Here is a 25,334-nt window from a genome sequence, read left to right as displayed (position 1 = left end):
AAAAGGGGGGGGGGAGAAGGACGAGGGAGATAACGGTGGAAAGAAACCAGTGATTGGAGGGGTAGCGGTGGAGGAGGCGGTGCGAGGGAGAGTAATAAGAGAAAAGTGAAAATGTAAGGGAGGGATTTGATGGGCAGGGTAAGGAAAGCGGAAAAGAAAAAGATTAGAATGATTCGACCTTCGCCTCTGCTCCACTTACGCTCTTTCCTCGTCGTGTCACGCTCCTGCAACACCAACATGTGGCATTTCATGTCGCGGTGGGCAGTGGGGATAATGTGCTGGCTCACCAGTGTGTGTACCACAGGCGAGGAGAAGCGTTAAACATTCCAACAAGGGACAATTTTGACCTAGAACGCTCGGAATAACACTCGATCAGAAACAAAAATAGTGGTGTGTGTCACTTCCATGTAAAAAGTTAGCATTGGGCCACAAGTGACATTTAAAAAGTAACATGATATCAATATCATTGGAGGGAATTACAAGTAATTCAGTGACGTCAGTGTATCATCACATTTCCAATCAACAGTGCAAAAAACCCTTTGCTTAAAGTAATTATAATAGCGTAAAACACACTTGTCGCACACGTCTGATAGTGCTTATATTCTTCCTTATAGAGCTACAGATTTCGGTGAAGTGGTTAAAACAAAGAGGAAGAGAACAGTGTGCACACGTCACTATAGCCACGTTTTTAAATTTAGAGTCGCTTTCGCACTCTAGCAGTCCAATATCAAAAGCCACACTAATTAAATTTTCAAATGATGAGATGGGTATATCAGTGTCATAACATGCGTTTCACCAATCATACTGCAACATAGACGTATACTTCGCTGCAGAAAATTAATTGTAAATCGCAGAATGAAGTCTGATCATTAAATGACGACCATGTATCCTCACTTGTGGTTTGTCACACTGTAGTCTTACGAAATCAGCAATCCTTCATTGAGCTTATATTGCCGAAAGAAGTAGACATCAAGGGATTGGAAATATTTTGTTGTAATCGGTGGCAATATCTTCAGCATAACTTCTTAGTGTCGAAAACTTGCATCTGCAAGTGTACGATCTGTATTACCTGACCAGGAATCACACAGCAATAGGTTCTTTTCACTTGTTACACGTTCGCCATGGACTGGAGTTAGAAAAAGTTTGAAGATCTTTAGTCATTTTTCTACTTTTCCTTGCGTGCACATGAATGTTTCGTGGACAGCTGTTTCGAGTTTCTTTGAAATATTTCGGCCGAAAGTGCCTTGTGCCATTTGAAAACAGACGTATAACGTATCTGCTAGTCTGCCTGTCAGTGATAAAGCCACATCGGTTGCCTACACGTGTCACTGATAAAGTCCCACCGGTTGTGTACCTGTGTCACTGATAAAACTACGTCGGTTGTGTAGCTGCGGGTAGAGCTACGTACAGACTGCAAAACCCTAGCTGTACTTTTTCTCTCCTCTGTGAGACAGTGTTTATGAGGAAGACATTTCACATTGGAAGTTATTCTTGTCACTCTTCCAAACATTTTCTTTCCACACCCTGCTCTCTGATAAAGGTGTTCACTTCTTTTACAAACTTTTGTGCCTTCTGACGTTATTGTCGCCTTCTTACTTGTGACAAATGTAGCAATATGCCTGGATGTAATGCCACATTTAGTCTTAACATTGTCGATAAGAGAAATCGAAGCTTTGAAATTGTCCAGTCCAACAATTTTAGAAGCTTTCTAGTGCCCACATTTGCATATGCCAACGGTGAACTTAGATCTAGATGACCTTGGTCTATCAAATTGTACCGCGCTGGGTAGCTGCGTTGTATGATGCGCCTTGCCACGGTTCGCGCGGCTCTCCCCGTCGGTAATGTGTGTGTGTGCGTGTGTGTGTGTGTGTGTGTGTGTGTGTGTTTTGTCCTTAGTTTTAAGTTAGATTATGTAGTGTGTAAGCCTAGGACCGATGACCTCAACAGTTTGGTCCCATAGGAACTTACCACCACCACCACCACCACCACCACCACCTATCAAATTGCATTATTACATGGTCTTTCATAGTTTGTAATTGCGACCGTCTGTTACCTCTGAAACGAGCTCCTGTTCGCCTTTTGCTACATACATAATTTAGAATTAATCTACAATTTAATTTACTTTTAATGCACCTACAGCGCTTCATTAGTTTGCTCTAGGAACTAAAGCCACTATTGTAATGATCTTCATAAGTGTCTTCTAGTACGCTGTCATCAGTATCTTCTAATACACTGGGCTCGACTGTTTGGCAGGAGAGAGTTCGTACTCGGTTTGACTGGATTGTTTCAGTTGCTCTATGGATGAACGTCGTGTATTGCTTGAACAGCCACCTTCAGGTTCAGGTTCTTCTTGTCCTTCAAATTCAGTTTATCGATCCACCTTAACGTCACGTATTTCTGTGTCATCCCATTTCTGAGTTATTATGTAGTATAATACATCCGCGAACTCCTTATCTTCGACCCTGATTTCATTTTCATATTCAGCACGGCGCAACTTTGCCCCCAATATTTGGACTACATTCATCGGACTAAATCTCTTGATATCATTACACACAGTTTACATAGTAACTCATATCCGAACACTCCAGAGACAGCTATACCATTCACGCAACTCGAGAAATTGTTAGTGCAGCTATAACATGCCATCATCTGATGGAGCTAGCAGATAAGTGAGGAGTTTTGCATGGAAATAACACAGACCACTGTGTTTTACGTGGTAGAGTGTTAGTCTAAGAATGGTTCCTCGCGTTGTAGGCCAAAGACGTCCATTATTAGTGTTAAACAGGTCAGTTAGTATGTGGTGCAGCCACTCTCGACACACTGTTGCGCATGCGCAGTGAACCTGAACATGTTCGCCCTGGGCTCGTCCATGGGGTGGCCGGCGATGGCGCTGCCGCAGCTGCTGTCTGCGGAGGGCGGCCTCAGAGACCGGCCGTTGACGGTAGACGAGGCATCCTGGCTGGCGTCGCTCATAATCGTGACCACGCTCGTGTTCGTCCCCGTGTTCTCGGCGGTCAGTGCACACATCGGCCGCAAAATGCTCGGATATGTTGCTATAGCTCCGCTGTTGGCCAGCTGGATCATCAAGGTGTTCTCGACTTCCGTTGAAGCCCTCTATGTAGCAAGGTAAGAGTGAAAATCTTTAGACAGCATGGTCACTATATTATGAAATCCTAATTTTTAAGGTTTTTTGGGTTCCAGTCTACTAAACTGGTAAAAACGTCTGTCTGTATGTCTACTAAGGCCCTTGTTTCGCAGGAATGGCTAGAGGTTTCAAGATGAAATTTCTATCAAATAATGAAGTCTACTGTCCCTTGGCGTTGTACGAGATTTAAGTTTCTAAGTCATCAAAATCTGTAAGGTACTTCCCGTTCACATAGAATCATGAAATTATCTCAAATATTTTGGTACTCACAAATTAGCTCATCAAAACCTATAGGGTACTTCCAGTAGACTTAGAATTATGAAATTTGTCAAGAAGCAAAGTTTCACGGGAAAAGTTAATTAAAAAACCCGAAAATTTTTAAGTTGTAAGTATATCACGATTTTTTTCATTTGTTGTCAGTCTGTCTATCTGTTAAGACCCCCCCCCCCCTCTCCTCCTCTTTCTTCAGAAACGGGTTGAGATATTAACTCTAAATTTATGTCAGATACTATCTACTCATTGCAATCAAAAGACACAGCCATTTATGTCGTATGTTTCTATACTCGTAAACTCATTCAACAATATCTGTAACCGGATAATTATAACTCAGTTCATGACAGTTAGACATTGAAGAAACTCTGACGGTACAATTGTACATCGGGGACAAAAAATGGTTCAAATGGCTCTGAGCACTATGGGACTCAACTGCTGTGGTCATAAGTCCCATAGAACTTAGAACTACTTAAACCTAACTAACCTAAGGACATCACACACATCCATGCCCGAGGCAGGATTCGAACCTGCGACCGTAGCGGTCGTGCGGTTTCAGACTGTAGCGCCTTTAACCGCTCGGCCACTCCGGCCGGCAACATCGGGGACATCCTGCGTCGTCCTGTGATACTGCTCATTCATCAGTATTGTGGTGCCATTTTCCGAAAGAAACATGCTCCTCCACACATGCATGTATCTCCATGAACTACTTGTGTGATGTTCAGACGTTCCCCGGGCCAGCAAGGTCCCCAGAAGTGTGCCCAATGAAACATGTGTGGGATCAGTTCGAATGTGAACTCCATTCCAGTCCCAGTGTCAGGGCATCAAGGACGAGTTACAACAGCTGCACTCCAAAGAGGATACAACGGCTTTATGACACCCTTCCGAATCGAATCAGTGCGTGCATCCAGGCCACTGGTTATTGACCTCATTCTGGCAAGTTCTTTGTACTTCGACTTCATTTTGAAATCATTGACACAGTATCACATACTTTCTCAACCTGTGAAGTTTGATTTGCTTTCCTCCTCCCCTTCTGGGTGCTTTATTTCTTTTTGTCAGACATTTTTCACTCTAAAAAGGACGCACCACAGTGGAATTATCCGAATGAGACGGAAATCGGTTGACGTGAGCTACATGTACATACAAAGAGATGACCACAGTTTCAGAAAAATGGACGGTTTATTGAAGAGAAAGAGCTTCACGAATTGAGCAAGTGAATAACGCGTTGGTCCACGTCTGGCCCTTATTCAAGCAAGTTCGGCATTGACTGGTAGAATTATTGGATGTCCTTCTGAGGGAAATCATGCCAAATTCTGTGCAACTATTGCTTTAGATCGCCAAAATCCCAATGTGGCTGGAGGACCCTGACACTTCTTTGGCCTGGAATCTCTTCGACTGAAGTAAAAATGTCTTCAGCCCCCATGATCAGCGAATACAGGTCTGGAAACGCCACTGACAGAAGTGGAATGATAAGTTAACTGTCGCCATCAATATGGCCCGGCAACCAGTAGTGATGGTCTGGGACACCATAGCTTTTCGTAACAGGTCCTCAAACCGTCTTGTGATTCTGACGATCTAAAACACCAACTGGACAGAATTTGGCTAGAAATCCCTCAGGAGAACTTCCAACAACTCTATCAATCAATGCCAAGAGAATAACTGCTTGCATAAGGGCCAGAGATGGACCAAAGCGTTATTGATTTCCCCTGTTTGTGACGCTCTCTCTCTCTCTCTCTCTCTCTCTCTCTCTCTCTCTCTCTCTCTCTCTCTTTTGAATATGTCATGCAATACTTCTCAAGTTGTAATCATTTCTTTCTCTGTACATGTTCTCACATCTAGCGATTTCCTTTTTCACAATATGCATGGTTACATACAGGGTGTCCGTAATTAAACTTCCTGTTTCAAAACGCTGTAGAAATAACATCAGCTTTGAACAGCATGTATTGACGCATGGGACAACGTCATGGAACAAAAAAAAAGTTTAAAGTTAAGAAAATTTCACCAATAGCTTCAGGATATGCACATCACCAGAGGCGTGGCATACAGCTGTTCTCAGTTTGAGTTCGAGACGCTCAGCGTGACTGTTTGCGTGAAGGATTGCGTACCGCTGGTAAAGCTCTTGTACAAGAACGGTGACTGTTTGCCAGTAGCCCAGTAGAAGTACCGGACACCAAACGGTATGAAAAAAGGCTTTGGCCAGATATCTGCTAAGGGTCTGGACAAAATGATTACAAAATTCGGAAAGACAGGTTCTTTTGAGGTTAAATGTGACTGGGAGAGACAAGCAATTGCTGCGGCGTCCGTCGAAGATATGGCCACAGCATTGCAGGAGTGGTCGAGTGGTGGTGTCCAAACACGCAATGCAAGAGGAATTGACCGGACGTTGGACATGCCTGCAAGCACGGTGCATAAAATTCCACGAAGCATCCTGCACCGCTATCCATTCAAAACCGCCCATCTTCAAGAGTTGCTTCTTTTTTGCCTGTCAGGAAGACAAACATTCCCTGGAACATTTTGTGGACAGACGAAGCCCATTTCCATCTCCAAGGACATATCAATACGCAGAATTGCGGAATAAGGGCAATGGGAAACCCCTCACGCACATCAGCCGGTACCATTCCATTCCGCAGAAATGACTGTATGGAGCGGCTTGATGGCATCGTTTATCGGGGTGCTGTATTTTTTTGAGGGATGAGTCGTGCGGGTCCTTCTGTCTGTACCGTCACTGGTAAACGCTATGAGAGTCTTTGGCGCACCAACGTCATTGCAACCCTTCAAAATGGTTCAAATGGCTCTGAGCACTATGGGACTCAACTTCTCAAGTCATCAGTCCCCTAGAACTTAGAACTACTTAAACCTAACTAACCTAAGGACAGCACACACATCCATGCCCGAGGTAGGATTCGAACCTGCGACGGTAGCGGTCGCGCGGTTCCAGACTGTAGCGCCTAGAACTGCTGCAACACTTCAACAGGGTGAATTTGTGGGTATGAGCATTTTTATACAAGACGATGCTCCTCCCCGCATTCCACAGTAAAGCGCTGCTGCAGAGGCATTTCGGTAATGCTAGAATTATCAGCCGTCATTTCCCTGCAGCCTGGCCGTCCAGCTCACTCGATCTTAGTCCGCGTGACTTCAACCCTTATCCAAAAGATGATGTACTCAGAGCTCCAGATACTAACGTAGCTGAACTGAAGGCATACATTGCGTGATGCATTCTGCACTTGATCCCGGAGACACTCCGATCTGTACAGAACGCACTGCTTCTCGATATCTGCTTCTACCAGAAAACGGCGGACAGGTTATTCAACATGTCTTGCGCCCGTCTCACGGCGTTTAGAAACCAATGTTATTTTACTTTTTATGCAGTTTTTGGCCTCAGGACAATTAAAAGCTTATTTTCCCCGCCGATGTGATGCGATGTTGTCGTGGTGGATGGGCTTACCTAACAGGTCCATAATTATTGACTAACGATCTTGTGCAGTCATGCACATTGAACAGTACACATGGTGTAAATGAAACCCCACTGATGCCGTGCCGGCCGCGGTTCTAGGCGCGCAGTCCGGAACCGCGCGACTGCTACGGTCGCAGGTTCGAATCCTGCCTCGGGCATGGATGTTTGTGATGTCCTTATGTTAGTTAGGTTTAAGTAGTTCTAAGTTCTAGGGGACTGATGACCACAGTAGTTAAGTCCCGTAGTGCTCAGAGCCATTTGAACCATTTGAACTGATGCCGTTTGTCTATCATCGTAGCCGAACGACCCCATTTACGTCAAGACTATGACAGCACCATCTATCGGTAAAATTTTCGTTAAGTGTTCTTTTTGTCATGACGTTTCCCACTGCATCAATAATATGCTGTTTAAATTTGACATCATTCTGAACAGTGGCTCTCTTTCTACAGCGTTTTGAAGCTGCAACTTTAATTACGGGCACCCTGTACTTTGTACACCAACGGCCTTGCCGCAGTGTAACACCGGTTTCCGAAAGATCACGGAAGTTAAACGCTGTCGGGCTTGGCTAAAACTTAGATCGGTGACCATCCGGCTCTGCCGAGCGCTTTTATCAAGGGGGTGCGTTCATCTCTTGGGAGACCAACTGAGTAGCTACTCGACTGAGAAGTAGCGGCTTCGGCCACGAAAGCTGCCTGCGACCGGGAGAACGGTGTACTGACCCTCCGTGTCAGCATCTAGTGAAGCCTATCGGTAAAGGATGATATGGCGACCGGTCGGTCCCACTGGGCCTTTCGAAACTTGTTCGGACGGGGTATATTGTTTGATCGCTAGTTTTCAAGGCGTCCACAGCATAGAGACTATACCATTAGTTTTATAAGCACGAGGTCTCTAAATCGAATCTCGCTGCTAGTACTTCTTTCTTCATTCCCACATAATTGTGCCAATGTGCGATATAAAGTAATCCCTCCAATAAGTTCTCCAACTCGCGCAGCCATGCGACATTCATTTTTATAGTTAGGTGAAGAACCATATAAAACGACTAAAGTATTGCGCTTTCAGTATCGAACAGACTAGAGAGAGCTTGTCGAGAGGATTGCATAAAAGTTCGTTCGATCGGACACCATTGTCTGAACCAATATTGGGTGATATCCTTCGATATGCGAGGTATGCCGAGAAATTGTGTGATGACCGAGGACTGTTTATGAATGTAAAAATGGTTCAAATGGCTCTATGCACTATGGGACTTAACATCTGTGGTCATCAGTTCCTTAGAACTTAGAACTACTTAAACCTAACCAACCTAAGGACATCACACACATCCATGCCCGAGGCAGGATTCGAACTTGCGACCGTAGCAGTCGGGCGGTTCCGGACTGAGCGCCTAGAACCACTCGGCCACCGCGGCCGGCTATGACCGTAAACGAAATCTGTTTTACAATAGGCACACTGGAAACACCATGCACAAGAAAAAAATTCACCGTTCATTACATGTGGGGTATATCACAATGGTTACTGTTTTCCATGTTTTTACGATCAGTAACATCCTTTATCATGCAGTCCTCCATAGGTTACAAATTCTAATTTTCACAACTGTAGGGACATTAACATGAGTAAAATTGTCCTGCTTCCTACTTTTTATTTCTCATTTACATAATAAACAATTTTTTCTCCTTTTTCAACCTACCTCTTCAGTTATTTGATGGATGTATTCCATCCTCTGTCTTCCTCAACAGTTTTTACCCTCTACAGCTTTGTGTACCATGGAAGTTATTCCCAGATATCGTAACACATATGCCATCATCCGGTCCTCTCTTCTTGACAGTGTTTTTCCATACATTCCTTTCCTCGCCGATTCTGTGGACCGCCTCCTCAGTGCCTTATAAGTCCACCTAATTTTCAGCACTCTTCTGTAGCACTATCTCAAATGCTTCGATTCTATTATGCTCCGGTTCTCTAAAGTACATGTTTCATTTCCATACAATGCTGTGCTTGTGCTCCAAACACAGAATTTCGGGAATTTCTCCCCTAGACTAAGCCCTGTCTATGATACTAGCAGACTTCTCTTGGCCAAGAATGCCGTTTTTGCCTGTGCTAATTTTCTTCTTATTTCCTCCTTTCTCCGTCCATTACAGGTTATTTTCCTGCCTATATTGCAGAATTCCTTAATTTCGTATGCTTCACTGATTCTGATATTATGCTTCTCGCTGTTCTTATTTATGCTGCTTCTCATTACTTTCGCCTTTCTTCGATTTATTCTCAATCCGTATTCCGTACTCTGTTCACTCAGTTCAACTGGTAATTCTTCTTGACTTTCAGTAAGGATAGTAATGTCATCAGCGAACTTTATCACCCTGAAATTTAATTTCACACTCGAACCTTTCTTTTATTTCCGTCATTATTTCCTCGATGTATAGATTGAACAGTAGGGGCAAAAGACTACATCCCTGTCCTACACCTTTTTTTAATCAGTGCTCTTCCTTCTTGTTCCCTCTTTGTTCTTACAGATATTATCTATTACCTGCTATACAAAGTATATGAGCATATCTAAAATTTGAAATTCGATTTTCTCGAAAATGGTTGAGAGTTGTTTCTTCATGTTCACATATGTTGAAGTCCTAGACGTATCTCGCATCAGTTGTCAGTATGAATCAAACAAGTGGTTGGAAGTTAGTACGCTCCCTCTGCAAGCTACACACAAGCTAATTCTTAACCTAGTGCACTCACTCGTTTTTTCTCGTGACAGCCACTGAGCAAAGCGGGCAACCTCGATAACAACCAACACAAGGGAACTACTTAGAATACACCGCGCGCCACAATTGAAGTATCGCTTGTTCGAAAGCTCATAATTGTCCCCACTGCGACATATGAATTTGAAGTTGGCCTAGAACGTTCGTCTGCAATGGTGCCAAAGCGTGGAGCTTTGCGACATCACCCTCGGGCTTGGTGATATTTCAAACAGTAAAGTGTCAATACATGCTAAAAAAAGGCCAGAAGGTCATGTGCTGTCACATTGGCATCAAATTTCGCCACAATAATACCCAACACCACCGTGGATGTGTCATGCAATGGGTATGTCGTCACACCCAGTTTTCCCCCCCATTTCACCCCTTCTTTTGACGCCTCTGGGATAGAGGTCAGAACCACAACGCCGAGCGTTGGAATCATGCGGTTTTCTTATGGGCGACCGGTGAAAATATTTGAAACACACCGCCGCAAGAAATCGACACGAGATAGCCTTAGAATTGCCACACGTCTCCCAGTCGGAAACAAAATGTCCCAGCGTGATGAGAAGCAGGACGCCGTCCATGACGATCTTTGACTCTACTGATACCTCCCGTATGGTTCAACCGGTTTCAAACGACATCCTAGGCTAGGATCCCCACTGAACGTGGCCGGACCCCTTCGGAATGCAGTGCAACCGTAATGTTTGCTGCGGTGTACAGGGTGAAACCAATACAGACTATTCAAAAACCAGCCGATGAAATTTGAACGGATGCGAAGCAGCAAAGGTTGCTTATGCTTCTACTGCTCTCCTATGTCGCTCCCTTCTGTTGTGTTGATCATAGAAGGATGTTGATTCACGTGTGTGAATAAAAATATAAAAGGATTGTTCTAAGCTCCCCCCCCCCCCACTCCTCCCAGTTTAACACCACCCTCGGTGCCATCTACCCACCTCTTTTGAGCACCTTAAAAATGTACCTGTACAAAGACAGTCCTTGACTAGAGTCTTAGGCGCTTGCGGACGGGCTACGCTACTGCTCGTGTGCCTGCTAATACACCACCCATAACGGAGGGTTATCGAAGGGATTGCCTGTCTGTGAGCCCGTAGGACTTCGTCATGGGTTGTTTCCATACAGGTTTATTTTTAAAGTGGTCAGCAAAGGCGAATGGTTTGCACCGAGAGTGTTTCCATCTTGGGGTGGGGGCTGGGTGGGGGGGTGTTTCTTAGATGGATCACCGTTTGCCTTTTTATTTACGCATGTGTCATAGTCGTACCCATCTCTGGTCATTTTACAGGAAAGCACGAAACAGGAGGGCTGGAAAGATATAGGTAACCTTCGTTGCTTCGGGTCGAGCTCACATTTCGTCGACTGTGTTTGAAGGGTCCCTAGTAGTTCCATCCTGTACACCAGAACAAAAACTGAGGTCTCACTGCACCACAAAGGGATGCGATCACGTTCAATGGGGTTACTGCTTCACGATGTCCTTAGAGAACGTTTCAATCGTCCGGGAGGTGTCAGCAATGTCAAAGGTTGTCAAGAACAACGTGCTGTTACTCGTCACACGACGAAAATGCAAAAAGGGTGGGAATCATTGCCTCAAGGGAAGGGTAGTTTCATTGACGTCCTTTGTACCACCCTTTATGACCATTTAGTTTCGATTATGAGCTGCGGCGAAACTGAAATATTTTCGTCGTCCACCTCGTCCACGTTCTGACCTCCATCGCAGAGGCGTCAAAACAAGGATTCAAATGTGGATAACAGCGTGTGAGGCGATCTTAACATCGAGTGACACGTCCATGATGGTGTTGGGCAGAATACTGGTGAAATTTAGTGCCAACGTGATATCATTACCCCACCTTACACCTTACATGAACTGACCTGTGACCTGATTTTCGCCTGTATCCACAACTCACAGTGTGAAGCGTCGCTGACCCCGAGCGTGAAGTCGCAGGGGGCCAATCAAAAATGGCTCTGAGCACTATGGGACTCAACTGCTGTGGTCATAAGTCCCCTAGAACTTAGCACTACTTAAACCTAACTAACTTAAGGACATCACACACATCCATGCCCGAGGCAGGTTTCGAACCTGCGACCGTAGTGGTCGTGCGGTTCCAGACTGAAGCGCCTTTAACCGCTCGGCCACTCCGGCCGGCAGGGGGCCAATCTTTCGTATCTTAACAGAGGTAGGGTGCAGCCACCTTTGATCAAATTTTCAAACCTATCCATCGCAATGGGTGATACGAGGTTCAAAAAGCGCCAGATAGCTTCAGGCCTAAGTCCAGAGATTTTTATATTTGTTCTCCTCCGGGTCTTTCGTTTCCGATCATAGTGACAGGGCACCATGAGACGGGTTTCCCTTATTGTATGCTTGCAGCACGTCTATCCGTCGCCAGATGACTGCCGGTGTTAAAAAGACGATACACTGGCTTTCCGTCTTTTACGAATCAACACTCTATGTGAATACGAACTGGCCTCTGGGACCGTTGTCGTGTACGGCTGTTTACGGTTTGCGCGCGAGGTCCTGTTCTGCGCTGCTATGCATAGTGTCACCTCCATAAGGTACGAGGTGCATTCAAGTTCCAAGGCCTCCGATTTTTTTTCAAGGTACTGGAAAGAGATTGAAACATGCGCATTGTTTTAAAATGAGAACGCGATCATTGTCAATACGTCCCAGAGATGGCAGCACCGTACGGCAGATGGACTTTTACCGCCAGCAGCGAGAATGAGAACTGTTTTAAATACTTAAAATGGCGACGTTTTCCTTCCTTGAACAGCGTGCAACCATTCGTTTTCTGAATTTGCGTGGTGTGAAACCAATTGAAATTCATCGACAGTTGAAGGAGACATGTGGTGATGGAGTTATGGATGTGTCGAAAGTGCCTTCGTGGGTGCGACAGTTTAATGAAGGCAGAACATTGTGTGACAACAAACCGAAACAACCTTGGGCTCGCACAAGCCGGTCTGACGACATGATCGAGAAAGTGGAGAGAATTGTTTTGGGCGATCGCCGAATGACTGTTGAACAGATCGCCTCCAGAGTTGGCATTTCTGTGGGTTCTGTGCACACAATCCTGCATGACGACCTGAAAATGCGTAAAGTGTCATCCAGGTGGATGTCACGAATGCTGACGGGCGACCACATGGCTGCCCGTGTGGCATGTTGCCAAGCAATGTTGATGCGCAATGACAGCATGAATAGGACTTTCTTTTCGTCGGTTGTGACAATGGATGAGACGTGGGTGCCATTTTTGAATCCAGAAACAAAGCGCCAGTCAGCTCAATGGAAGCACACAGATTCACCGCCACCAAAACAATTTCGGGTAACCGCCAGTACTGAAAAAATGATGGTGTCCATTATCTGGGACATCGAGGGCGTAATCCTTACCCATTGCGTTCCAAAGGGCACTACAGTAACAGGTGCATCCTACGAAAATGTTTTGAAGAACAAATTTCTTCCTGCACTGCAACAAAAACGTCCAGGAAGGGCTGCGCGTGTGCTCTTTCACCAAGACAACGCACCCACACATCGAGCTAACGATACGCAACAGTTTCTTCGTGATAACAACTTTGAAGTGATTCCTCATGCGCCCTACTCACCTGACCTGGCTCCTAGTGACTTTTGGCTTTTCCAACAATGAAAGAAACTCTCCGTGGCCGCACATTCACCAGCCGTGCTGCTATTGCCTCAGCGATTTTCCAGTGGTCAAAACAGACTCCTAAAGAAGCCTTCGCCGCTGCCATGGAATCATGGCGTCAGCGTTGTGAAAAATGTGTACGTCTGCAGGGCGATTACGTCGAGAAGTAACGCCAGTTTCATCGATTTCGCGTGAGTAGTTAATTACAAAAAATAATCGGAGGCCTTAGAACTTGAATGCACCTCGTAACACGCACTTTCAGTTCCTCCTTCGCTCTCTACAAATGTCTGATCCCGATGAGTTTACTTCATTGACTTTGAATGTTTTCCATATAGGTTGTCGTACAGTATGTTTTTTGCTGTATCATGCCTTCTTGACAGATGCTGTCTGGCAGACAATTTCTGATTTTCAACGTGATTTATCGGGTGATCAAAAAGTCAGTATAAATTTGAAAACTGAATAAATCACGGAATAATGTAGATAGAGAGATACAAATTGACACACGTGCTTGGAATGACATGGGGTTTTATTAGAACCAAAAAAATACAAAAGTTCAGAAAATGTCCGACAGATGACGCTTCAGCTGGTCAGAATAGCAATAATTAGTATAACAAAGTAAGACAAAGCAAAGATGATGTTCTTTACAGGAAATGCTCAATATGTCCACCATCATTCCTGAACAATAGCTGTAGTCGAGAAATAATGTTGTGAACAACACTTTAAAGCATGTCCGGAGTTATGGTGAGGTATTGGCGTCGGATGTTGTCTTTCAGCATCTCTAGAGATGTCGGTCGATCACGATACACTTGCGACTTCAGGTAACCCCAAAGCCAATAATCGCACGGTCTGAGGTCTGGAGACCTGGCAGGCATGACGAAAGTGGCGGCTCAGCACACGATCATCACCAAACGACGCGCGCAAGAGATCTTTCACGCGTCTAGCAATATGGGGTGGAGCGCCATCCTGCATAATTATCGTACGTTCCAGCAGGTGTTTATCAGCCAGGCTGGGAATGATGCGATTCTGTAGCATATCGGCGTACCTCTCACCCGTCACGGTAGCAGTTGCAAAACCAGAATCGCGTATTTCCTCGAAGAAAAAAGGCACGATAACAATAGGTGTGGCAAAACCAACCCATACCGTGACTTTCTCTTCGTGCAATGAAGTTTCCACGACAGTTCTAGGATTCTCGGTAGCCCAAATTTTGCAGTTGTGGGCGTTGACAGACCCTCGCAGCGTGAAATGAGCTTCATCGGTCCACAACACGTTACTCAACCAATCGTCATCTTCCGCCATGTTTTGAAACGCCCACACCGTATATGCCCTCCGCTTCACTAAATCGCCAGGTAACAGTTCATAATGCCGATGGATTTTGTACGGATAGCATCGGAGGGTACGCTTCAGTGCCAACCAAACGGTAGTGTATGGAATGCCGGTGCGACGTTCGACTGCACGACCGCTGACTTCCCCGTGCATAGACGAACCCGCTACAGTCCCCATTTCTTCCTGAACTGTCTCAGCAGCATTACGCCTTGTGCTAAGTCGGCCACTACGGGGTCTATCGTCTAAACAACCCGTGGCTTCGAACTTCGAAATCATTCTCGCCACAACTGCATTTGTCAACGGACCTTTACCCGTTCGTATCCCCTTTCTATGACGATAGGATCGTAACGCTGAACTAGCACATTCCCCATTCTGATAATACAGCTTCACTAAAAGCGCCTTTTCAGGTAACGTCAACATGCTGCGACTGCTGGCGCATCTGATTATCTCTCTCTTTACAGCTCCTTTTATACACGATTGTCATGCGCAGTCACTGACGTTTTGCTGTCCAGCGCCATCTGTCGGACATTTTGTGAACTTTGTTTTTTTTTTTTTTTTGTTCTAATGAAACCCCATGTCATTCCAAACATGTTTGTCCATTTCTACCTCTCTATCTACATTATTCCGTGGTTTATTAAGTTTTCAAATTTATACTGACTTTTTCATCAGCCGGTACATTACGTTTCTCTGCATAATTTTATTCAGTCGGGTTTTGAAGGTTATTTCGCTTTTATAGTAGTCCAGAGTATGGACGCGCCGGAGTAATTTGTAGAAAGATCTTATGGGACCAAACTGCTTAGGTCATCGGTCCCTAAGCTTTCAAACTACTTAATCTAACTTAAACTAACTTACGCTAGGGACAACACACACACCCTTGCCGGAGGGAAGATTCGAACCTCAGACGGGGGTAGCAGCGCGGACCGTGACAAGACGCCCCTGACCGCGCGGCTACCCCACGCCGCAGTTGTAATATAGTCGCCCCTTATATTTTCAGATAACCTGATAATACCCTATCCAGTCGAAACGCTTCCTTCTTAAGTTAATAAAGAACATTCTGCAACCTATTGCTTCCTAAATAGCAGCCAATAAGGCGAAATTAGGTGATCTTTGAGAAGGCCGGCCCAAACGTTGACAGAAAATCATTGCTGGTGGCCACCGACGAGGGTGGCGTGGGGATTATCCTCACTCCAGGCATGGCTGATGCGGCTGTTGAAAACACCATCAGTGTTGAATGAGGCCTCATTCTTGAACAAACTGTACGAAGTTCGGCATTACGGCACTGCGGAGGATAATCGCTTGACAGACGGGGACGTGAGGCTCCAAATCCGTTGGTCCCAGTGCTTGCAAACGTTCTTTACCATACGAGATTAATACCTCGTCCACCAAAGTTTGCATGCGGCTTTTCGCGGATGATGCTGTAGTATACAGAGAAGTTGCAGCATTAGAAAATTGTAGCGAAACGCAGGAAGATCTGCAGCGGATAGGCACTTGGTGCAGGGAGTGGCAACTGACCCTTAACATAGACAAATGTAATGTATTACGAATACATAGAAAGAAGGATCCTTTATTGTATGATTATATGATAGCGGAACAAACACTGGTAGCAGTTACTTCTGTAAAATATCTGGGAGTATGCGTGCGGAACGATTTGAAGTGGAATGATCATATAAAATTAATTGTTGGTAAGGCGGGTACCAGGTTGAGATTCATTGGGAGAGTGCTTAGAAAATGTAGTCCATCAACAAAAGAGGTGGCTTACAAAACACTCGTTCGACCTATACTTGAGTATTGCTCATCAGTGTGGGATCCGTACCAGATCGGTCTGACGGAGGAGATAGAGAAGATCCAAAGAAGAGCGGCGCGTTTCGTCACAGGGTTATTTGGTAACCGTGATAGCGTTACGGAGATGTTTAATAAACTCAAGTGGCAGACTCTGCAAGAGAGCCGCTCTGCATCGCGGTGTAGCTTGCTCGCTAGGTTTCGAGAGGGTGCGTTTCTGGATGAGGTATCGAAAATATTGCTTCCCCCTACTTATACCTCCCGAGGAGATCACGAATGTAAAATTAGAGAGATTAGAGCGCGCACGGAGGCTTTCAGACAGTCGTTCTTCCCGCGAACCATACGCGACTGGAACAGGAAAGGGAGGTAATGACAGTGGCACGTAAAGTGCCCTCCGCCACACACCGTTGGGTGGCTTGCGGAGTATAAATGTAGATGTAGATGTAGATGCATTTCGCTGGAAAGTTGACGGGTGCTTGTTTCTGAGTGGCCAGGCTACTCAAACCCATCTCCTCGAAGTCTGGTGTTCAGACATTTCTTTGGCGGGAACCTTGGCCAGCGCTCTGCGGCGTGCCGGCCAGTGTGGTCGAGCTGTTCTAGGCGATTCAGTCCGGAACCGCGCGAGCGCTCCGGTCGCAGGTTCGAATCCTGCTTCGGGCATGGATGTGTGAGATGTCCTTAGGTTAGTTAGATTTAAGTAGTTATACGTCTATGGGTCTAATGACCTCAGATGTTAAGTCCTATAGTGCTTAGAGCCATTTTGCATGTGGCACAGGTTAATGCAGCACTGCGATACGTGTTGACGTTACATGACACACGAGCTACGAGCTAAATCTGGTCGTCCGCTACTTGTTCCAGTCTATAACAGACACCGAGGATCTGCTTGCGCCTTTACAATACATGCATAGAGACTGGCAGTCTTTACTTTCAATGGTTAGGAGGAGCTACTTTGTTGTTATGCTGTGTATGTCTATAACACGATAAATATGCATTTCCGACCATTGAGTTTCTATCTCAATATAATCGTTTGTGACCCCAGTAACCCCTGTTTCAGTTTGACCGAAAAGGTATATGACTCCTCTGTAGTCTTGTTACAATTGGTGTCTGTGTAATAAGCCATACAATACAAAATATAGTGATAGCTCGCAAAAGCATTAGTTTGTGAGCGTAATAGATATTCAGCCTAAGAATTCGCGATGAAAGTCCATAATCTTGTTTCCACCGAACAGCCAGGCAACTTAAATCACTGAAACTTCCTGGCAGATTAAAACTGTGTGCCCGACCGAGACTCGAACTCGGGACCTTTGCCTTTGGCGGGCAAGTGCTCTACCATGTGAGCTACCGAAGCACGACTCACGCCCGGTACTCACAGCTTTACTTCTGCCAGTATCCTGTCTCCTATCTTCCAAACTTTACAGAAGCTCTTCTGCGAACCATGCAGAACTAGCACTCCTGAGACAAAGGAGTAAAGCTGTGAGTACCGGGCTTGAGTCGTGCTGCGGTAGCTCAGATGGTAGAACACATGCCCGCGAAAGGCAAAGGTCCCGAGTTCGAGTCTCGGTCGGGCACACAGTTTTAATCTGCCAGGAAGTTTCATATCAGCGCACACTCCGCTGCAGAGTGAAAATCTCATTCTGGAAACTTAAATCACTGTTTGGTCATGAGCACACCAAGCCAGACTAGCTCTTTTCTGCCAGTCTATTTCTTCTCCACGTCGACCCACCATACTGCACCAATTCTATTAAACCGACTGCCATGTGTACACCACATAACTGCGATGACTTAATTCAGCAGCAGACGATCACTTGACCGCCTGGTACTAGGTTTACGTTTCTTACAGAGCTCCAAAACAGCCAATGTTTCCTTTTAAGGACGTCACCAGTATTGTGGTCATTGAGCTCACATCCACAGCTCCTGAAATTCCATGCCACAGTTCCGAAGGAGTGCTTACAGTGAGGTGACAAATGTAATGGGATACCTCGTAATGTCGTGTCGGAAGTCCTTTTGGCCAGTGTAGTGCACCATCTCGACATAGCGTGGACTCAACACATCGTTGGACGTCCCCTCCAGATGTATTAAGTCACATTGCCTCAAGAGCCGTCCACCCTTACGAAAGTGTTGCCGGTACAGGATTTGTACACGATCTGGCCTTCCAATTAACGGTTCAATGGAATTCATGTTGGGGGATCAGCGAGGCCAAAACATTCGCTTGTATTGTCCAGAATGTTCTTCGAACCAGTCGCGAATTGTGACCTGGTGATACAGCCAATTGTCATCCATAAAAATTCCATCGTTATTTGGGAACATGAAGTCGATGAAGGTCTGCAAATGAAGTCTAAGTAGCCAAACATAACCATTTCCAGTCAATGATGGATTCAGTTGGATCAGAGGACCCAGTCCATTCCACGTAAACTCAACCCCGTGGGGCTGTGCCACACTCGAACCCTACCAACAGCTGTTACCAACTGATATCGGGACTCATCTGATCAGGGCGCGGTTCTCCAGTCGCCTAGGGTCCAACCGATATGGTCATGGACCAAGGAGAGATGCTGCGGGCGATGTCGTACTGTTAGCAAAGACGCTAGCGGCGTTCGTCTGCTGACATAGCCCATTAACGCCAAACCGAGCGAGGTGGCGCAGTGGTTAGCACACTGGACTCGCATTCGGGAGGACGACGGTTCAATCCCGTCTCCGGCCATCCTGATTTAGGTTTTCCGTGATTTCCCTAAATCGCTTCAGGCAAATGCCGGGATGGATCCTTTGAAAGGGCACGGCCGATTTCCTTCCCCCTCCTTCCCTAACCCCAGCTTGCGCTCCGTCTCTAATGACCTCGTTGTCGACGGGACGATAAACACTAAATCTCCTCCTCCATTAACGCCAAATTTCGCCGCACTGTCCTAGCTCTTAAGTTCGTCGTAGGTCCCACACTGATTTCTGTGGTTCTTTCACGCAGCGCTGCTTGTCTATTAACAATGACAACTCTACGCAGACGTCGCTGCTCTCAGTAGTTAAGGCCAGGGCCGGCCAGAAATTCTGCACGCGTGCGGTGCTCCTGCACACGTGCAACTTCCGGGTCACAGTGTGCACGCCGCAGCCGTCAGCGTTCATGTAGTGCATGTTTCTACGCACAGGTGTCGCTTTATCCATTTGATGTACCGGCGTATTCTAGTGCTCTTTTCAGAGCTTGCCGCCAACCATGGGAAGGTATTTCGCGTATTAAACATTTAAAATACTGTCACAGCCTACTCATTGAGACGTCTACTTTTATGTCAACAGCTTAACCCAGTAAGACAAGTAATACAGTTAACAACAGTGGGTTTTTATTAAGGCAGCTTGACTGACGGCACGTAAATACGCGTAATGTTTTTGATCTAGTATTTAAGAAAGAGAGCAGTTAGAGACTTCCAACGAACCTTATTCATGATTTCAATTAACATTAAACTAATGCAAGGTTTCCTATAACTAATTCCCGGTGCCCTCAGTTACACCCACACAATTTCTGTATCATTGACCTCTGAACAGAACGATGACCGCAGACCTTTCGATGATCATCTGTTATTTCTATACCATTATTGCTATGTCTCCTATCAGTTACGTCTGAAATCTGCATAATAACCGACAGTTAGATGAATGTTAGGTTTTATCGACTTCAGCTGAGCGTAGCTCTTCACACATTAAAAAAAACCCTAAATGTAGGTATACATTGGAACAATCGGTTTAATGAGTAACTTTCCTGATAATAATGTAACATTGAGCAGAATGAGGCAATAATGCACAGTTAGTAAACAATAATTTTTAATTATGAAAGGAATAAATCCAAACACGTTTATCAATGGTCATGAGAAATGATAATCGATTTGATGTGTCTCATCCATTTTCTTAAGGACATTTAATTTTGCTTGCCTTCTTCACTGTTGAGTACACTACACTCGTCTTTGTGATATGTATTGTAGTGTCTTTCAGTTTAAAACGTAGGCTGGCCGCCTATTATTCGGCGGCACAGCAAACATTGTGAGTTTTCAGCAACGGCTACAAAAAAGAATTGCATTTCCCACTCATTTTTAAACGACGTCCTTTGCTTTTTCACAGTACTTGCCATTTCTCAGTACTTCTGTTTTAAGGTTACGGTTACCAGGGGTAAACGAGACTGGGTATGTTGCGCTTTTGCTCATACCACATAAACTGGGAAGTGGAGCCGCCGCCGTTCATTTAGGACACATGTCTATTAACAGATGTCGCTGTCGCACACGTGCGCACATGTGCATCACTTCCGCACGTCTGCACACTGTGCTGCGTTTGGCCGGCCCTGGTCAAGGCCGTCGGTCACTGTGTTGCCTGTGCCTGTGTTGTTTCTGACAGGAAATACATGAAATTTGTTTTCTTGGCGGACTCTTCACACTGTGGAATACTGAATTCCCTACAATTTCCAAAATGGAAAATCCCATGCGTCTAGCTCCAGCTACCGTTCCACGTTCAAAGCCTCCATCGTGCGGCCATAATCCCGTTGGTAACCTTTTTATATCAATCACCTGAGTACAAATGACTCCGGCAACGCAGTGCCATTTCTATACTTCGTGTACGCAACACAACCCCAGTCTGCATATGCCCGTATCGCTATCCCATTACATTTGTCACCGGAGTTTTAGTTTTAAGTCCGTACGTTTGTGTGTCTGTGTCGTCAGTACCTTGCACCTTCTCTGCCTGCAGGGCGCTGGCCGGTGTGCAGAGCGCCGGGTCGCTGATGCTGACGACGCTGTACGTCAGCGAGACGACCAGCGACGAGGTGCGGGGCAGGTTGGGCTGCCTGCTGCCCCTGCTGTGCAACAGCGGCCTGCTGTTCGCTTACGTCATCGGCGCCGTCCTGCCTTACTACACCGTGCTGTACGTGAACATCGCCCCTGCAGCCATCTTCATCATCTGTTTCGCCTTCATGCCTGAGACACCGTACAGGCTGGCAACCGTTCATCGGTATGAGCAGGCGAGAAAGGTAATAGCTGCTGCAAGGGCTGTTTTTTTTTCAGTTTTTACGGCAACAATCTAATAACTACATTTTTCGTACAAATTGTATTATTGTTTCTCCCACCTCACACAATTTAATGGCATGTATGGATACAAGCGGCAGCAGTCTTACAGCAGTTGTAACACTGTTCCCCTTCAGATCACCAAAGTTCAGCGCTGTCAGACTTGAGTGGCACTCGTGTTTGTGAGCTTCCGGATCCGTCGAGCTCTAGTCGCAACTGGGGTCCATTCAGCACTTGGCCAGTTGAGGAGCTGCTTGATTGAGTAGTGGCTCCGGTCACCAAAACTGACGATGCCCGGGAGACCAATGTGCCGACCATTTACTCCTCCATATCCGCATCCAATGATGCCTATCGCTGAAGAAGACACGATGGTTGGCCGGAACCAGGCCGGTTCCGAGGCCTGTTCAGACAAAATTTAATTTTTTAAATGATAATTAACTGAAACCCTCAGCTGCCGACAGGTGTTGTTGACATACTTCGATGGCGACCGCTGAAAATGTCTGTCCCGCCCGGGACTCGAACCCGGGATCTCCTGCTTACATGGCAGACGCTCTATCCACCTGACCTTCGTCTGTGCGAATGGGCACAGGTTGCCCGAACTATTACGGGAATCGTCCCCTTGGTGGGCGCGAGTGATGAGTGGAAGGGCAAAGTATTTATTAGGAACATTACGTATGGAGATTGTGGACAGTTGGGAATGTGGGTCTCACGGGAAGCGTGCAAGGGATAAGTCCCTGTAGTGGCGCTATTCATCTGTGTCCTCGGTGGCTCAGATGGACAGAGCGTCTGCCATGTAAGCAGGAGAACCCGGGTTCGAGCCCCGGTCGGGACACACACTTTCAGCTGTCCACATCGAGGTATGTCAACAACACATGTCGGCAGCTGAGGTTTTCAATTAATTATCATTTATTCTAGAGAAGCTGCACGGTCATCAATGGTATCTGTTCTTTCGAAAACAGTTACTATCTTCATATATAGTTTAATTTCTTGTGGGTATTGGCAACAGGATTGGATACTCAAAAAGAGCAGCATAGACAGTTATGTCTTCTTTAAGTACAATCTATGAGGGTTTACTTTCACAAAAAGAACTTACACTCACTGTGATGGTGTGTAAAGAAAAACTTCTGTTGGATGCCGCGGGCGTCAATTTCGTATCAGACACACAGTATTGCAGTGATACTTGTGAAGTTTATCTCTGGAAAGAATCGAATGAAGACAGAGGATTGATGAACTCTGTATTCACCTTCAACAGATGGTGACAACTTTACAGTATTTATCTTAGCAAAAAATCGGTAGTGAATTAAAATGTGCGCGAAAGGTGATTCATGGGCTTATAATGCTCATGTGTTAAGGAAATAATCACATTACAAAGTTAGCAAAATGGTTCAAATGGCTCTGAGCACTATGGGACTTAACTTCTGAGGTCATCAGTCCCCTAGAACTAGAACTACTTAAACCTAACTAACCTAAGGACATCACACACATCCATACTCCCAGCAGGATTCAAACCTGCTACCGTAGCGGTCGTGCGGTTCCAGACTGTACCGCCTAGAACCACTCGGCCACTCCGGCCGGCATACAGTTAGCATAAGAAAAGCCCAGAAAATATTGTAGAGAGTAAACAATGCGGCAATTTTAAGTTCATGTAATATGGGAAATTTCAACATATGTGAATTTGATTAAAACGTCGTCAGTAGGAGGACAAAAGGCATTCTGATCACATTTGACCTCATGACTTATACTTTCAGCGTTACTGTTATCTATAGTCACCTATCCAACACTCCCCCTTCTCCATCCTCTTCCGCCTTCCCCCACTCGATTCCCCATTCCTAAGCCTCAGTCCTTCCTCTCCCTTATTTCTTTACGTTTTTTTTCGTGTACTTTTAATAATATCCACCTTAATTTTTAACTTGTAATTTAAATCTACATCGAAATCGTCTAATTCTTTCTCCACCCAGAAATCCGACAGAAGCAGAGAAGATATGTTCTCGAATTCTAATTATTTTCAAGTAAACTATCGCTTTCATCCTCTTAACAATTAGTTCTTCTTGTTTTTGCAATTCTTCTAGCTGAGAGCCTTAGAGAACATTAATTTTGCTTTTGATTTTCTGTATAGGATTGCTGTTAAACATTCCACAATCTCTTGGGTGCACAACGGTTCCCCGCATTCTGGCAAAATTTCCACACAGAACTTCCAGTTTACGACTTTACCAAATGAATGGTCGTTAAATATAGTTATTCCTTTAATTTTAAGTTCTGAAAATGCCTTTCTGTTGCTAGATGAAAATATCACCCAATTAGATACAGTGCAACTAAATCATACGTACACTCGCATCGATTCCTGCTGCTCACCGAATTTTTCTGGTCTTCGTTTCTTAGTGAAGTGTTCTCTGGCGTCCCACAAGGGGGCAGCTTTGCAGCTCATTGAAGGCACTGAATCACACATACAGCTTTATGCTAGTCTGGTCTTAGTGGCGTGTTTTGGATGACAGATGTCTGGTCGCCATGTTTTTGTTGGGATCCTTTATTGTGATACTGTGGCTAGAACATTTGAGGAATTGCTGCTTCCCGCTATCTTATGTTTATGTATTGGCATCTTATGAGTCGGCATAGTTGTAATTTCTGCTGCCTTGGTTGGTAGATGTTGTTAAGCCAGCATTCCTTATTTAACCACGGTTAGATGTAAGGGAGTTCGATTTTAGACATACCTCGAATTATTACTCTTTCAAATAAATGAAATGTAATTTATTTCCTTCGATTTTAAGTATAAAGGTGCTTGTTCATTCTTTAATTATTTAACGCATACTGATAAAAGTGATATTCCTACTGAAAATAAATTTTATGTATTTACTCGATATAGTTGTTTTACTTTGCTTTCCTTGAGCAATTGTACTCTCGCCCGCACCACTGCAAAAAATGGCTCTGAGCACTATGGGACTTAACATCTGAGGTCACCAGTCCCCTAGAACTTAGAACTACTTAAACCGAACTAACCTAAGGACATCACACACATCCATGCCCGAGGCAGGATTCGAACCTGCGACCGTAGCGGTCGCGCGGTTCCAAACTGAAGCGCCTAGAACCGCTCGGCCACAGCGGCCGGCCGCAACACTGCACGCGCATCTTTATGTGCGGCTGGCTGCACGTTCTTTTCCCTAAAATTCTGGGGTTTGACAAAAATGACCCCCTTTTATTATTTTTATTCCATTGTTTTCACATTTTTTCCTAGTTGGTAGCCGTTTCTGAAACTTTATTGCTCTTTCGCCGCCAAAGGACCCATAGACTGTCAGACAACAACGTAGTGTGTCAATTCAACAATTCTGTTATTATTACATCCTAGATTTTCCATTGTTTGAGTATTTCAGTTCAGTTTTATCAGAACTGTGCTCTGCAATAGTGCGAATGTTGTGACTGCTACATCAGTATTTTCTGTCACAGTGTTAGTAAACTATTTTTTTCCGGCATGGATTAGTTCACTGTACGGAGAGGTCTGGCCTTGAGTGCAAGTGCCGGCCGCTGGTGGCCGAGTGGTTCTGGCGCTGCAGTCTGGAACCGCAGTTAGGTTTAAGTAGTTCTAAGTTCTAGGGGACTTATGACCTCAGCAGTTGAGTCCCATAGTGCTCAGAGCCATTTGAACCATTTTTTTTGAGTGCAAGTAGTGGAACCCTCTGGCCCGAAAAAAAGAAACTGATCGTAGTTAAAGGACAACATAATAATTATTATCTTAATTATTTATCTTACTGTTTTGTGTAGTGACACAGCATGCCCAGATCCCCGAGTGAGTTGTGTGTGGTAAAAAAAATGCAGCAATGCCCACAAAATTGAAACTACATCTGTCAACAAAACATTCCTCTCTATAGTGAAGACGTCAATTACTTTAGACGGTTGTTGTGTCGGAACAAAATAAGAAATAAGTGAAGCTCACGATTACATCGGCACGTGTTTCGTACAAAGTACAGGAAGGTGACTGTAAGGCAGCCTAAC

The 25,334-nt window shown here is 45.2% G+C and overlaps 1 protein-coding gene and 1 non-coding gene across 2 annotated transcripts in view; both read left to right on the top strand.

Annotated features, from left to right (window-relative positions):
- LOC126416526 (facilitated trehalose transporter Tret1-like) overlaps positions 1-25,334 on the top strand; it is a 123,628-nt gene that overhangs the window by 76,615 nt on the left and 21,679 nt on the right. The window contains exons 3-4 of the mRNA XM_050084273.1: positions 2,838-3,126; positions 21,037-21,316. Coding sequence (XP_049940230.1) covers positions 2,838-3,126; positions 21,037-21,316 — 569 coding nt within the window. The remainder of the gene's footprint in view (positions 1-2,837; positions 3,127-21,036; positions 21,317-25,334) is intronic.
- On the top strand, positions 22,108-22,182 carry Trnat-ugu (transfer RNA threonine (anticodon UGU)). Its single transcript has one exon. It is a non-coding gene; the product is annotated as a tRNA-Thr (tRNA).

Source organism: Schistocerca serialis, chromosome 8, assembly GCF_023864345.2.
Source record: "Schistocerca serialis cubense isolate TAMUIC-IGC-003099 chromosome 8, iqSchSeri2.2, whole genome shotgun sequence".
Lineage (NCBI taxonomy): Eukaryota > Metazoa > Arthropoda > Insecta > Orthoptera > Acrididae > Schistocerca > Schistocerca serialis.
The sequence above is the reverse complement of the archived record's forward strand: the minus strand, read 5'-3'. Positions and strand labels throughout refer to the sequence as shown.